The 15,613-nt window shown below is 49.6% G+C and overlaps 1 protein-coding gene across 1 annotated transcript in view; it reads left to right on the plus strand.

Annotated features, from left to right (window-relative positions):
• Window positions 1-7,006: 7,006 nt before the first annotated feature.
• Window positions 7,007-15,613, plus strand: part of LOC125944996 (serine/arginine repetitive matrix protein 2-like) — a 91,979-nt gene continuing 83,372 nt past the window's right edge. The window contains exon 1 of the mRNA XM_049666508.1: window positions 7,007-7,073. Coding sequence (XP_049522465.1) covers window positions 7,007-7,073 — 67 coding nt within the window. The remainder of the gene's footprint in view (window positions 7,074-15,613) is intronic.

Genomic DNA, 15,613 nt, shown 5'->3' on the forward strand with positions numbered 1-15,613 from the left:
AAAACGGCGCCTCAGAACGCGAAAGAGTTGACGGATCACAGCTGCTGCTCGCGAAGCAGCATTGCCGAGACACGCTGCGCAGAACGGACCCACAAACGAGCTGCAATCGCATGACACACGGCGTTGTTCTGTATAAGTTCCTTGAATTTCTGTATCCACGTAACGTATAACCATCCTTCAAATTACACGACTGTGGCGCAGAAAGTACACTACGACGACGCGACGTCTTTCGACGTGTAAATCTTGCGGCATCACGTTCTTTCGTGTACAACACGGCAGAGGACTTGTCGACTACGTTTCCAGAAAGAAACATTAAGAAAACGGTTCGTGTTCTAAAATGAGATCTATACCATTTTTTGTTCTCCCAGCAGAGTTCTTGTGACGACTACGTACCACGCAGGTCTTCTTCCACGGAGGTCGTTCGAATTTCGATCCCGAATGTCTGACAAATCACACCAACAACCGGCGCTCGCGCACACAAGCGCTGACCGATGTCCGGCGAGAACGCTGCGACAACGTGACTCCCGACAGGTCTCGACACGCAATTCCTCGTATGTGTTGGTGAAAGTCCTCACAGCCGGGGATCGGAAAGAGAGGTAAAAACAAAAAAAAGAAGAAAGAAACCTTGGAGAGGGGCTGATAATGCAAGACTGAACCCGGAAAATAATGCGTCCGTCGCGCAGTTTTACGCAGCGGTGCGGTTCTGCCGGGCCAGCGGCGTCGCTCTCCCAGTCCCAATGGAAAAAGCCCCGTAAGAGAGCAAAGCAACGAGTCTCGAAACACGCGCCAGCCAGCCAGCCAGCCAGGCCTAGCGTGTTTATCCACCAAGGATATTCCGCCGCCGCTGCTCTGCCAGTGCCGCGCACGACCGCAGCGTTATCGCGACACGCGAGTTTATTGTTCCAGAGAGGAGCGAGCGGGGTGCAGCCGCCGTCCCATTTAGAAGAAGGTCTCCCCCGGCCCGCTCCAACCAAGCAGGCCGCCGCACTCCGAAAGTTCCCACACGCCTGGCGCGGGTCCGCCGCCGCCGCCGCGGGCAACAGCGCACGACGTCAAAGCGAACAAAACAGGATCTCCTTCGCGAAGGCGCTGCTGCTGCTGCTGCAGAGCGGCCAGGCCCGTGGAGCAGTTTCCCCAGAACAAGAGCTGCAGATATGCGCTGGCCCGAAGGGGGGGTCGATCAGCAGCAGCAGCCTCCAACTTCTCAGTTAAAAAGGAGGAGTACCCATGTTTTCGAAGTTTTACAGACACTCTCCCGCGCACACACTTTGCGTACGCAAAAATGATCACACGTGGCTCAAGTGTTGCAGGTCGAGAAATTCCCGCAAGAAGTAGGAGGTTGACAGTCGATTTGATGCTACATAACGTTGGTCTAGAAATGCCGGACTCGCACGCTGCCATCGACATCTTCTTGACGTCATGACAAGGAGCACAATCTGTCTTACGTTGCGTAGCGAAAATGCTTATATAGATAATGATGGCGTTGCTCTAAAAAAATAAAGTGTGTGGGCGTGTCTCCAGGCTGAGCTAGCGTGAGGCGGTGATCGATCAGTGAGTGCATATCCTGCGAAATAACGGTGAGTGAGTCTTTGTCTTATTCTGCGGGCCTATGGCGATTCCCCAAACAGAGCGAGCCGGCGCATGCTGACCGTCATGGCGCATTAAACTCCTCGGTGCCGAAATGTAACGGAACTAATTGATTCGCAGAAACGAGGATTGTACGTAAACTATTAGGGCGCTCTGACGCTCGCCAACATTTTCTAAAGCGTTTAAAGAGTGTTTAGCCCTTCACGTAACGAAAGAAGGAAAAGAAACGAAACTCGAAAAATTCCTGTCGGTATACTTCTTCACGAAGGAGCGCGGCTGCTGCGACTGAGGAAGATCGTAGCGTTTTCACAGCCTTGATACGCGGCAGCCTCGAGTCTGACCTCTCATTGGATTGTGTCTCTTCTGTGATTTATATCGTCGACCTTGATCACCGGAAACAGCTGAAAACTTGTAAGGCAATTTCGCCTCAGTATTTACGCCCGTGCTCAAGTTCGCTTCACCACGCTGCGCAAGCTCAGAAATTATTTTGCGCGTATTTCGGTGCGAACGGCCGAGGATGAAATGAGCTAGACGACAGACGTGCTTTCGTGTTTCGTTCAGTCGACAAAGAACTATCGAATTGTCTACATGAACTCGCCATCAACGTAAATATCTAATCATACTATTACTTAAACATGTAATCATAATCAACAAGTAGGCGAGTGGCAGCTAGTGCAGACGCGTGAAAGAGTTGGTGTCGTTTGTGGGAAGAGCTCTATCGTTCCTAGCGATGATGTCCCTAATTCGCCTCCGTTACCGCTAATAAACATTCAGTTACGTCGAAGTATTACCTCTGCGCTCGCAAAACAATGAAAATTATTTATGAGAAGAACAAATGCGAACGTTTGGGCACAACTATAAGTTGGGGCGGATAACCACAGTATTGGAGACAAGCAGGTAAAGCTTCGACACACCGACAGCACCATGATTATTTACGAGGAAGGCGAAAGGTATGCAGGCGCCCGATGGATCGTGGTAACGAGAGCGGAGGGATGCGCCTAAATGCAAGCTCCTCAAGCACGTGACCTCCTGCCAGCGTGATTTCGCGTCACTTAATTGCGGCCTGGTTGTCTTTTTTCCCACGGCACAGCATCTTCGTCTAAATAAATTCTCTATAAAAGATGATACCGTTTCTCTTGATACCATCTTGCGCATATCGGATGTGCGACACCGTAAGGCGCCGATTGATATCGCCGATATCGACCGTTCGGTCGCTCACTTTTCATCGCATTATAGATATCTACACAAGAGAGATGCGATATCCTCCCCATGAGAAGTCCGCGTTTTCTTTGCCGATACATTTCCGCGACCGTCTTGAACTGAGATAACCCGGTTTCTGGAATGCAATCGATGTCTCCGTACTCTGCTGCACATCAAGTGCAGCAAATGCGGACGGATCGTAATCTCGAAACAAAGAAGCGGTAAGACTGGTATACGGCGAATCTCAACTCACCATTGCGTCGCTCCCTGCGAGATCGGTACAGTTTCCGTCCGACGACGGCTACGATGACCGCGAAAACGGTCAATCCCAGTAGGCCGACCACGGTGACGGCCTGGCCCTGCCAGACAGCGGCGTTCTGCCGCTGTTCCACACTCTCCTGGTGCACCATACCAATAGCGGCCACCGAAGCCGACGAGTCACCGCGCACAAACGCAGACCGAGAGTCACCGTGCACCACTTGTCGGACGCTCTGCGACCGATGCAATTCCTCCGGAGCGGCTGCGACGGAGAGTGCGTCGTTCCCGCTACTCGCCTCTCCACCACCACCCTCGAGGAGCGTTGCCAACGTCGACCGCACCGCGGAGCGTCGGTCGTTGTCTTCAGCCACACCGCATATGAAGAGTACGGCGAACGCAACGACGAGGACGAGCAGCAGTCGAGTGCGCTGAGTGGCCCGCATGAAACGCGGCATCTTTTGATTGTCTCTTGAGCGCAGTGAAGAGGACGATCTCTTGGCCAGTTGGAACAACAAACCGCTTGCGGTCCGAGACTTACGTTCATTCGTCGCTCTCGCTTTTTCTCGCGGTCACGCAGCCATTTTACGGCACAGGATCGCTGTCATCGCCGAGCCAGGAGTTTCGATTCAGATCGAGGAAACCATGGGAGAACACTTTCCGGAGATGTAGGGGTGGCTCCGCGTATCTTCATCTCACCAATTATCGCAAAACCCGGATGCGCGATGTCGCTGTCACATCAACAGTGGCGGTTGTCACCGCATCACACAGTTCGCTCAGCCCTCGGAACGTGAGGCCAACTTCGCGAGTAGCTGAACGTGCTTCGTCTATTATGTTGCCCCCACTTCACTGACAACCAGTCAACGCGTGCCTCTGACATCCGTTACTTGAGCAGCCACTGTGACAACGAAGCACGACGCTGAGGCAGACGCTATCACAACGAGGCGGACACTATCACAACGAAGCACCACGCTGATAACAAATAGAGCGACACATCGTTGCTGCAAGAGCGCGCGATAAGAGTACAATGCAATTCCCACGGAGAAATAACGTCCTGACGTACAACTACACAAAGGTCAAACACATGAGCCTACCTTTACCTCCTTTAGGAGCAATACGTATTGCGTCGCCACCAACGCATCTCTCTATAGATTGGTCGAGTAGCGGACACACGCGATCAGATTGGCGCGGCGCTTCGGATGTAGTCTGCTGCGCGTCGTGCGCTGGCAGCGTGGTTTCAAGGAGAGTGCGTCACCTCGGAAGGAGTCGGAGCTGAGCCAACAGGTCCGCGACCCATGCCCCCCGAACCGAGAACAGCTGCGTCCGCTGTCGGCCGCCCTTCCCCCCCACGGCAGCGGCTGAATAGAAACGGGCTGCTGGTGCTGTTCCGCAGGGCAGGCGTCCCCCTCACCACGCGCTACGCCTCCACCCCACGGTGCCCGCTACCCCAAGGAATGCCTTTTTTTTTTTTTCCCGCACAGGGTCACAGCCCAAAAGCCGACTGCTTCGAAACCATGCGCATCGATGCCTCAGGAGCCTCCTTTCCTGGGCAAAAGCGGAGCGGTAGCACTGGAGTGGCAGTCGCGCCGGGCTTGCGTAGAAGTCGCAGGACTGCCTAATTCCACAGTCTATGAGACTTTAAGGTAAGCCCGGTTAGCGTTAAATCTTCCTTATTTCATCCTTAGGTTATTTCATCTTTATCAACTCGTTCGCTACTACATGTGCAGAGCGAGGCGCTAACTGTTAAAACAAGAATTAGACGACATCGCTAAAACGACACATGGAGGGAAGGCCACAATCCTGGGCTTGCTGCTGGTCTATGCATAAGAGAACAATAAAGTCTTCGAAAAAGAGAAAGAGAAAAACAAAACTGATGTAACAGAGAGGGCGGGAAGAACAGTATCTACTAACAATGAGAAGGGGAAAAAAAGATATTTGCTATCCATGTGACAAAAGACTCCCACGCTTTTCAACAGTCGAAGTTCATTGGCAGATAATGTGGTAGATGGGCTGCTTACGCATCCACATACTTGCCACGCAATTTTTAGCAACCTTCTGCAATGTCGCGCGTTTCATTGTCCTATAGCCGCCACGTCTAATTGCCCATCGCACTTGTCGTTTCAAATTAGAGAATTTCGTGCACTATGTATACAGTGCACTCTACCTATACACTCCGATCGTATCGGGCATGGACTGCGAATAGAACGGCACAGTGGTTCTCCGTCGACTTTCAATGTTCTGTCTTTCTTTGCAAATAGAGCTCGTTTCAACGGAATGAAAAGAAAGCGTAATATAGGTAAAACGGTCGTACGGTAGTAATGCTTACAAAAATGATTTTCAACAAAAAACGGGCACGTTGACGCTGGCAGCAGCTGTCGTGTTCCTTCGTTCCTGGCGTCCCTAGCCTTATTTTCTTTTTACTATAACGAGCTGACTGACAAACCACTCGCTGTTTACTATATAACGGCGTTCGAATGGCGCAATTTTCCAGCTGCAATGAATATGAACGTTACGTTTGCTTCAACCCGGTATTTCCGTAAAGATTATGGCAGTAACTAATTACATTCTACTTTTCTTCTGTAATAAAGTGGCGGCTGCGATAGAATCGCGCCCTTTTATTTAATATTGCTTAGAGGAGTACACCCATGTAACAATAAAACGTGTCATGCTTTATTGTGGGACAAAGTGTCGCAAGGTATCACCACCAGAGTCGTTTACCGCAACCCGGTATTATCGTAAAGAGTAATGCGTATGCAAACAAGCTAAAACTAATTATTGATGATGACGATAATGTCTATTGACATTCCCTTTAAAACTGAGCGGGGACATTTGGTCACCCAGCCTACTTGATTTAAACAGGTTTTACTATACATATATCGCTATCTAGCCTTTTGCTTATTTGATCTCGATCTTAACTTTCGTATTTAATACCTCTATCACTATATTGTGCCATTACCTACGCTTCAGCGGCTCCGGTTCTATCAATCACTTCACTGCTTTCCCTGTAATCTCTACTCTCCGCAGCGCCATCCACGGCACGCAGAAGCAGCGATATGTGACGCGCACGCTGCCACTCCGCGGCAGGATTGCAGCTCCGTCGCGTAGGCCTGACTTGGAGGAAACCGCGGCTTCCGGCCCGAAAGAAGAGACACGGGAAACGCATTGGCCGCACTGCTCATTGTGCGTGCGAGCGCAGGTTTCTCAAGTTTACGGGAACTCACAGACAAACGGGGGAAATCATGCACCCATCTCGTGGCCCCCCTTCCCTTCCCCCTCCCGAACAACGCGCATAGAAGAAAACGCGCTGTCGGAGGGTCGATCTCCTCGGCCAGCGGCAAGCCCCCACCTGCTGTCACCCCCCCTCTTTTGCTTTTACTTCAACTCTCTTCGCGTGCCAGCTCGAAGTGGTCTCTCTCAGTGGGCACATCTGGTGCCACTGGCTGCGCGAGCTGGGAAACATCCTCGCTTATTTTTGCAAGTTCAGTTGTTGGTTCCGGCCTGCGCATCCATATGAGAAAAATTGACAAGCAACAAAAATATATTATTAGCCGAAGCATGGTGCGACAAGGCGCAGGGGGCGGGGGAGATTAAATGACAATATTGCTATTAATGCAGTGATCCTGGATGAACAGATAGCGAAGGCGACAAAGGTGGAGAGAAGAACGAAGACACGGAGAACCGTATCGGTAGCTGATTAGTAGAATTAAAGTCTTGGAGGCTTCTACCGTGTTTTGGAACTTTATATTAGGCGCAGCCGATGACAGCAACCAAGGGGCGTATTCTGTAAGTGTCGGCTTGGTGGACATGTCCATTTCGTCTGCTGCTGAAGTTCCGATTGGCGTGGTTAGGGTACGCGTCACAAGGAGACAGCCGCCCCCAGCCAATCAGCACTTCAGCAGCAGACGAAATTGACATGTCCACTTGGTGGACACTTGCAGAATACCGCCCCCCCCCCCCTCCCCATATGTGGGTGACATTCTACCTCGCAAGACGGGAGGACCGCCGCCTCATCACGGGCTATGATTTGGAAGGTGAGGACTTCGTTGCGGCGCCGGATGAATAACTAGACTTGGGGCGGCTTGCACAAACATTTAATAACGAAAATAATAACGAATTTAACAACACGTTCTACTGCGGACTAGGAGTTATCGAGGGAACATTTAAGAATGCGTTCTTAAATTCGTTATTATTTTCGTTATTAAATCTTCGTGTAAGCCGCTCCTGGTCTGCTCGAAACGATCACCAACAAAGCCAAGGCACCGATCAGCGACTTCACCGAAAGAGGTCCATGAAAATCAACATAGAACTGACAAAATTTGATTATACGAGGTTACAAAAATACAAATAGTAAATAAGTGTGACGCTCAAGGCGATAGAGATCGGAACGCAAAGCTTCCATCTCTGCAGGGCATAGTAAATGCGATAAGACGATTAACGCAAACGTAGATGCAGCACATGGAACAGCAGCAACCAATTTTGAGCACACTTGCAGCTGGTGCGATGCGCCAAGAGACAGTAAAGCTGGAATTGTTTGATGGTGGCACAGTTGGGGCCGCTCTCTGGCCAGATTTATTCTATAGTACGCGTGCGAGCAGAACCACTGGTTCGGTGACTGCGATCGGATATACTTAACATGCGCCCGTACGTATGTGGCAACGCTAAAAAGTGTTATGATCTGCGCGTCAAAAAACGTAGGAAAGAAATATGGGAAACCTGAAAAAAAAAGTTTTATTCCGACATTTCAAATGAACCCAGCACACTCTTGGGACAAAGTAATTTTTTAGAAGCAGAGAGACAGTAATTTGCTTGACTATTACTTTGAGAAGGGGCGACTCCTGCAATTGGCGGACCCCACGCTTCCGGATACCTGTGTCGTGCCGCTAGTGATACAAAGGATGAGAAAATATAGCCAAGGATAATTCGAGGTTAAAGCACCGTCCACTTCTGAGGAGCTTCTCTACTGCTTAAAACATGTGTCATCTCAGTCCTGGCCTCAACGTCCGTCAATAGGCGAGGTGCAACATAAATCGGAAAGGGAATGGACACAGAACATAACAGAAGGCTACTCTACCAACATGAGTTATCGCGTCCCAGGTTAAGGGGAATCCGCTATGATCAGGTTAGGGAAATCCGCGAGCGTAGGGACATGTGAGACACAGGAGACAATATTTCTTGTGAAATCAAACATTTTGTTTGTCCCAATGATCGTGAATAATACCGAGATGACCGCGGTCATCAATACAGGTGCCGCGGTCGCTTTGATTAATGAGAAAAAAAAAACAAGAGCTGACAAAGACGAAATCTTTGCCGGAAGAACTGTGAAAGTACTAAGTTACGATGGAAATCGTCGAGAGCTAGCAAAATGGAAGGATACAAAAGTGAAATTAAGAGATCAAGAGCTCACCGTGAGGACCCTTGTCATGTCAGGAGCGGAGTTCAATTTCCTTTTATCCCGGCCTGATATGAAACTATTCAAGATGAACTTTCTTTAGAACGACATTATCGACACCGAGCATTCCAATCTAATTCCATCACAATAAAGGACCATGACAAGCTCCGACGAGGTTGCATTGAAATTTCTGAACTTTTGTGTGTCGGCACCTACCCCCCCCCCCCCCCGCAACGGCTGCAATCGAAGGGCTTTTTGAACTTCGACAAAAAAGTGTGTTTGGTAAAAATGCCTATAGGCTAAGCCATGAAAAGAAAGTATGGCTTAAACAGGAGTTGGAAGGAATGGTGGAGTCTGGTATCATCACACCTTCGACTCACTTGTGCACAGATTACCGGATTATCAACCGGCCAACAGATTTGTTCCCTTTCCCGATGCCACGAATTAAGGAAATAATTGACAAGACCAGTGGGTGTCAATGTTTCCCAGGTAGACCTATGTAAACGGTATTGGCAAGTACCACTCAACGAGGAAACCAAGATGTTCACTGTATTTATCACACCTTTCGACATCTACGAATATAACTGGCTGTCATGGTAGGTAGGTAGGTAGGTAGGTAGGTAGGTAGGTAGGTAGGTAGGTAGGTAGGTAGGTAGGTAGGTAGGTAGGTAGGTAGGTAGGTAGGTAGGTAGGTAGGTAGGTAGGTAGGTAGGTAGGTAGGTAGGTAGGTAGGTAGGTAGGTAGGTAGGTAGGTAGGTAGGTAGGTAGGTAGGTAGGTAGGTAGGTAGGTAGGTAGGTAGGTAGGTAGGTAGGTAGGTAGGTAGGTAGGTAGGTAGGTAGGTAGGTAGGTAGGTAGGTAGGTAGGTAGGTAGGTAGGTAGGTAGGTAGGTAGGTAGGTAGGTAGGTAGGTAGGTAGGTAGGTAGGTAGGTAGGTAGGTAGGTAGGTAGGTAGGTAGGTAGGTAGGTAGGTAGGTAGGTAGGTAGGTAGGTAGGTAGGTAGGTAGGTAGGTAGGTAGGTAGGTAGGTAGGTAGGTAGGTAGGTAGGTAGGTAGGTAGGTAGGTAGGTAGGTAGGTAGGTAGGTAGGTAGGTAGGTAGGTAGGTAGGTAGGTAGGTAGGTAGGTAGGTAGGTAGGTAGGTAGGTAGGTAGGTAGGTAGGTAGGTAGGTAGGTAGGTAGGTAGGTAGGTAGGTAGGTAGGTAGGTAGGTAGGTAGGTAGGTAGGTAGGTAGGTAGGTAGGTAGGTAGGTAGGTAGGTAGGTAGGTAGGTAGGTAGGTAGGTAGGTAGGTAGGTAGGTAGGTAGGTAGGTAGGTAGGTAGGTAGGTAGGTAGGTAGGTAGGTAGGTAGGTAGGTAGGTAGGTAGGTAGGTAGGTAGGTAGGTAGGTAGGTAGGTAGGTAGGTAGGTAGGTAGGTAGGTAGGTAGGTAGGTAGGTAGGTAGGTAGGTAGGTAGGTAGGTAGGTAGGTAGGTAGGTAGGTAGGTAGGTAGGTAGGTAGGTAGGTAGGTAGGTAGGTAGGTAGGTAGGTAGGTAGGTAGGTAGGTAGGTAGGTAGGTAGGTAGGTAGGTAGGTAGGTAGGTAGGTAGGTAGGTAGGTAGGTAGGTAGGTAGGTAGGTAGGTAGGTAGGTAGGTAGGTAGGTAGGTAGGTAGGTAGGTAGGTAGGTAGGTAGGTAGGTAGGTAGGTAGGTAGGTAGGTAGGTAGGTAGGTAGGTAGGTAGGTAGGTAGGTAGGTAGGTAGGTAGGTAGGTAGGTAGGTAGGTAGGTAGGTAGGTAGGTAGGTAGGTAGGTAGGTAGGTAGGTAGGTAGGTAGGTAGGTAGGTAGGTAGGTAGGTAGGTAGGTAGGTAGGTAGGTAGGTAGGTAGGTAGGTAGGTAGGTAGGTAGGTAGGTAGGTAGGTAGGTAGGTAGGTAGGTAGGTAGGTAGGTAGGTAGGTAGGTAGGTAGGTAGGTAGGTAGGTAGGTAGGTAGGTAGGTAGGTAGGTAGGTAGGTAGGTAGGTAGGTAGGTAGGTAGGTAGGTAGGTAGGTAGGTAGGTAGGTAGGTAGGTAGGTAGGTAGGTAGGTAGGTAGGTAGGTAGGTAGGTAGGTAGGTAGGTTAGGTAGGTAGGTAAGGTAGGTAGGGAGGTAGGTAGGTCAGGTAGGGAAGGTAGGTAGGAGAGGTAGGTAGGTAGGTAGGTAGGTAGGTAGGTGAGGTAGGTAGGTAGGTAGGTAGGAGGGAGGTAGGTAGTAGTAGGTAGGTAGGATAGGTAGGTAGGTAGGTAGTAGGTAGGTAGGTAGGTAGGTAGGTAGTAGGTAGGTAGTAGGTAGGTAGGTAGGTAGGTAGGTAGGTAGGGAGGTAGGTAGGTAGGTAGGTAGGTAGGGTAGGTAGGTAGGGTAGTAGGTAGGAGGTAGTAGGTAGGTAGGTAGGTAGGTAGGTAGGTAGGTAGGTAGGTAGGTAGGTAGGTAGGTAGGTAGGTAGGTAGGTTGAATAACAGCTGATTAGTAATGGACCGTAATGACAGCTGATTAGTATAATTAAAGTCTTGAATGCTTTTACCGCGTGCTGGAACCTTATAATTAATATTCGCGAACAAAGAACGATATGCCAACATGCCATGCCCATGCCATACTGTTAACAACGAATTACATTTCATTCTTTCATAATGGGCTGTTATTGTTCTGCTGTTATTGTACTGGCTGACGTCCTCGAGTATCAAATATAGATCCTAACACGTTATTTTCCTTCCTTTCGTTCTTTCTTTTTCCATTGTAGGTACATGTGTCTCCATGCAGTAAACATATTAGTGATATGCAGGGTGTCCCAACTATCATGCACCAAGAATTAAAAATATGCATAGGCCACGCAGTAGGTAATGTTGTTTACAGTCGCTTGGAGATACTCAGATTATTTTTGCATTCCGCCTAACTACATAATTAGTCTTAATGACATAATCAACTTCTTAAATGTTACAAGTAGTATAAAAGTGCCAATGAGAAAATTGTCGAAGAACATGAAAAACTCCCGATACAGCTTGCTTTTTGCTCAATTCGTACATGCTACATAAAGGTGTTTTTCCGAGCGTGAAAAAAAGCCCGCGAATACACGCAAAATTACCGCCCGACTGGCCGCTCGAGGCATCGTCGTCATTCTAATTGATCGTCATCCAACTCTCATCATGGCGTCGCCATCACGTCGTCGTCGTAATATATCATTCTCGTTATCGTCACGCTGTCGTTTTACCATTGTCGTCACTTAAGAAACGTCATCTCATTGCATTCATGCCGTCGTCGTTCCATCGACGTCATTCCTTTTCCACAATTCTAGCGTAATCGTGCCGTCGTCATTCAATCCTGATTATGCCGTCGTTCTCATGCCGCCATCTCATTTCAGTTTCGTCATCCGCTTGTACTCAAACATTCGTCGTCATCCCTTCCTCATGAACTTAATCCTGATTATTCCGCCATTCTCATGTCATCGCCGTCATTGCGTTGTCGTCAAACGTTCACGCTCATGCATCCGTTGTTATGCCGCCATCTTCACTCCAGCTTCGCCATCCGCTTGTCCTCGTGCACTCGTCGCCATCCCTTCCTCGTAGTCCTCGATCACGCCACCGTTGTCACGTTGTCGTCGTTATACCATCGTCATCATTTCAAAATCTTCCTCTCATCGCAGTTGGACTGTATACGGAACATCACGGTGACAGCAAAATGACGTAAAGAGCGCTCGTGTACTTCTGTTTCTGTGCATGTAAAGAAACCCAAGTGGCCGAAATTAATTGGGAGTCGCCATACTGACGGTGTCCCTCGTTACTTCGAAGTATGTTGCTTTGGAACGTTAAACCACATAATTTGGTTTCAGTTCACAGGTGAGAGTGGAGAAGAAACGTGAGCATGTCAAATTCCCAAGATACGCACGCGTATAACAATCCCAGGAGCACGTGGGATCAAATCCCGGCCGCGGCGGCCTCATTTCCATGGGGGCACGTTAAAGATCCCCTGGTGGTCAAAAGTAATCCGGAGTCCCCCACTGCGGCGTGCCTCATAATCAAATAGTGGGTCTGGCACGTAATCCCCCCCCCCCAAAAAAAAAAGAAAAAAAAAGAAAGTTGCAATCTTCTTGCCTAATCTTGAATGCTGGTGCATTTTAAATGATTTAGACTGCTATTGCGCTTGTCCATCGTAAATTACTCAATCTTAACTCCTCTAGCCTTGGTTCAGAATTTACAAACACTTCAGCTGATAATTATGATCTTGGAGCCGAGACCTTTAGAACAGACAATCTACGGGCAACCCGGATATGACGGAAAAAACTGTTTTTTTCGTCGCAGTTCCGAAAGTCACAGTTTCGCGCGTAAGACGAAGAACAGAAAGTGATAGCAAGCTATTAGACAAATGCACAAAGTAAGGCTCTTACTTTTATCGACCGTACAAATTGCAGACCACATTCGCTTACTAAATAAGTTAACAAGTACTTTGTCGCGCGTGCACAGGTAGACAAGAGCAGACCTCACTCGATGTCCGCAAATACTCACTGTCACAACGCTCGCGTGAACAAGAGCCCAGCCAGCAGGCACCCAACGCTTCGTGCTGCCTCTCACTTAACGAGTCTCCGACTTTTGACATTATGTATACGCGACATCCAACTCTAGGCTCGCCGAAAGATAGTGCACACGAAGCCACCAACGATATCGGCTCGCCTAAACATCGTGCCCACCGCAGATAACCTGCAAGATAGAGCGCGTGGGCCGCGTACATGCGTAGCCAGGGCCTGGCTAAAGAAAGATACAAGCGCTCACCTGCTCCCCCCCCCCCCCATCTTTTTGTGTGCGCTTGATCACGCTCGACGACCCGTCGATCGTCTTTCTCACCGACAAGATCAACGAGCCCTGGAAGAGCGGCGTTGTTCCTGCAGAACGGAAGACGGCCTGCACGGTGCTCATTACCAAGCCCAGCAACTCCCCGAACATCGAGAACCTCAGGCCGATTTCTCTAACGTCCTGCGTCGGCAAGGTCATGGAGCGCGTCGTCCTCAACAGGCTCAACGGATACCTCGAAGACAACGAGGTTTACACGTACAACATGATCGGCTTCCACGTTGGACTCTCGACGCAGGATGCCATGAAACTAATCAAGAATCAGACCTTGGACGGCCGTTCCACAGACGTCAAAGCTCTGCTCGGTCTGGACCTCGAGAAGGCTTTCGACAACGTGCTCCACACCTTCATCGTCAAGACCGTTTCGGACCTGGGTCTCGGTTCCAGATTCCACGGATATGTCAGCTCTTTTCTAACGGACAGGAAGGCCAAGCTTCGCATTGGAGACTTCCGCTCCGAATATGTGCCCCTCGGAGGACGGGACGCTCCTCAGGGCGCCGTAATCTCCCCCACACTGTTTAAAGGGACACTAAAGAGAAACCGGAAGTTCAGCTTTAATTGTAGATTGCCCTTTCACGATCACAGTCATACCATTCTTACAACGAACAGAGGTTTAATAAGCGAGAAAATAGCTAAAAAGTGAGGGATAGTTAATGTCACCCCTTCGAATTTCCCGCATTACACGTTCGTGACGTCGGAGACCCCAACCGCAGCTCGGTCGCGATTCGTCGAGAGCGATTTATCGCTGTTAATAAAACGCAACATGAAATACACCTTAAGCGCACACAAACAACATTTCTACACTTTTTAAACCGTTTCAAGCGAGGAAGTACAAGTTTAGTGCAAAATTAAATAAATAATACGAAAAAATGGCATGGCGCTACATGCGGTCGTGATAGTTTCGTTTTTGCTCCATGCATCATCGCCCGCACCTGTACGCTCTACAGTGTTGCAGTGTTTGGTTGTGTGTTGCGTGGCTCGAAAAACGTTGACTTCGCGGGAAACAGCCAGAAAATGCCTCGTGTGTGTAGTGTTGAGGGCTGTATAAACGGCGCGAGGCGCTTGTTGATCGCAGTGTTGATCCGACTGTGTCCGTTCATGTGGTGCTGCGCGATGAGCCCTGGCGTTCGCAATGGCTCAGTGCTCTGTCGGTGATAAAATGGCAAAAGAGCCAGCGAAACCGATGGTATGCTCTCTGCAGTGGCGCACCGACGGGGGGGGGGATTCGGGGGTTGTAACCCCCCCCCCCCCTGAGGCCGACTTAACCCCCCGTTTTGTTTAACCCCTTTTCTTTCCTTACGCATTTGAGTGCTGCAACTAAGATGTAAGACGCACAATCGTCTGCACACTCGCAAAAAGCGCATTTTTTGACAATTTTCCGTGAAGAAATCGAACTTAGTGCTCTTTAGATGGTATTGGCAAACTGTCAACCCCCCCCCCCCCCCCTGGCAGAGATCCTGGGTGCGCTACTGGCTCTCTGCATTTCTCGCCCTCGGGTTATGTATATAATCCTGCCCTCTGAAAGTCTCTTGGCGTGCCCCAGAGGCCAGTCCTTTCTCGAGCAGCTGTTCCCTCAATGTCGCCTTCATCAAATCCCCTACTGGTGCCCCTGCAGCAGCAAATTGGCGGCTCGGTGGGTGCTGAATGTGATTTAAAAAAGCCACGAAAAAAACATACCGAGCACGCGCGCAACTTTCTACGCTTGTTCTGTCGGGAACATCGTCGCCTGGCGGACCGGCTGCCTCGCCTTCCGTCGACGAAAACGAGGCTTCGCTTTCCGTCGGCGCGGCCGGCGGTTCACCGCCATCGTACGCGGAAATCCGTGACCACACTGCTTCAGCGCCGAATCTGGGGTGAGAGAAATTGAGGAAGAGATATTTGGTCTTTGTTTGTGAAATTTTCCGCTAATAACTCATATTTTTGCACCCAACAAAATCTGCATGCATTCCTGAATGCCCCTCTTTTATTCCAGCTCAACTTCCTGTTTCTCTTTAGTGTCCCTTTAACATCTCTATGATTGGTCGTTCCGAGATGTTGGCACGCGTCGAGGACGTCAAGCACACCATCTACGTCGACGACATTACCATCTGGTGCGCCGGGGGCTGCGAGGGCAAAGTCGAAGAAGACATGCAGGAGGCGATCAACGTGATCGAGGAGCATCCCCGCACCACCGGACTTCGGTGCACCCCCGCCAAGTCGGTGCTTCTGCTTTACAGAAAAGAGAAGGGAGGCAGACCCAAAGATTGGAAGCCAGTCTCCGAAAGCAGCATCAGTCTACGCACTTATGACGGGAGGGGAGGGGGGGGGGGTGATACCAGGGTCGACGTCATTCGGGTCCT

This window comes from Dermacentor silvarum, chromosome 4 (assembly GCF_013339745.2).
Source record: "Dermacentor silvarum isolate Dsil-2018 chromosome 4, BIME_Dsil_1.4, whole genome shotgun sequence".
NCBI classification, from domain to species: Eukaryota; Metazoa; Arthropoda; class Arachnida; order Ixodida; family Ixodidae; genus Dermacentor; species Dermacentor silvarum.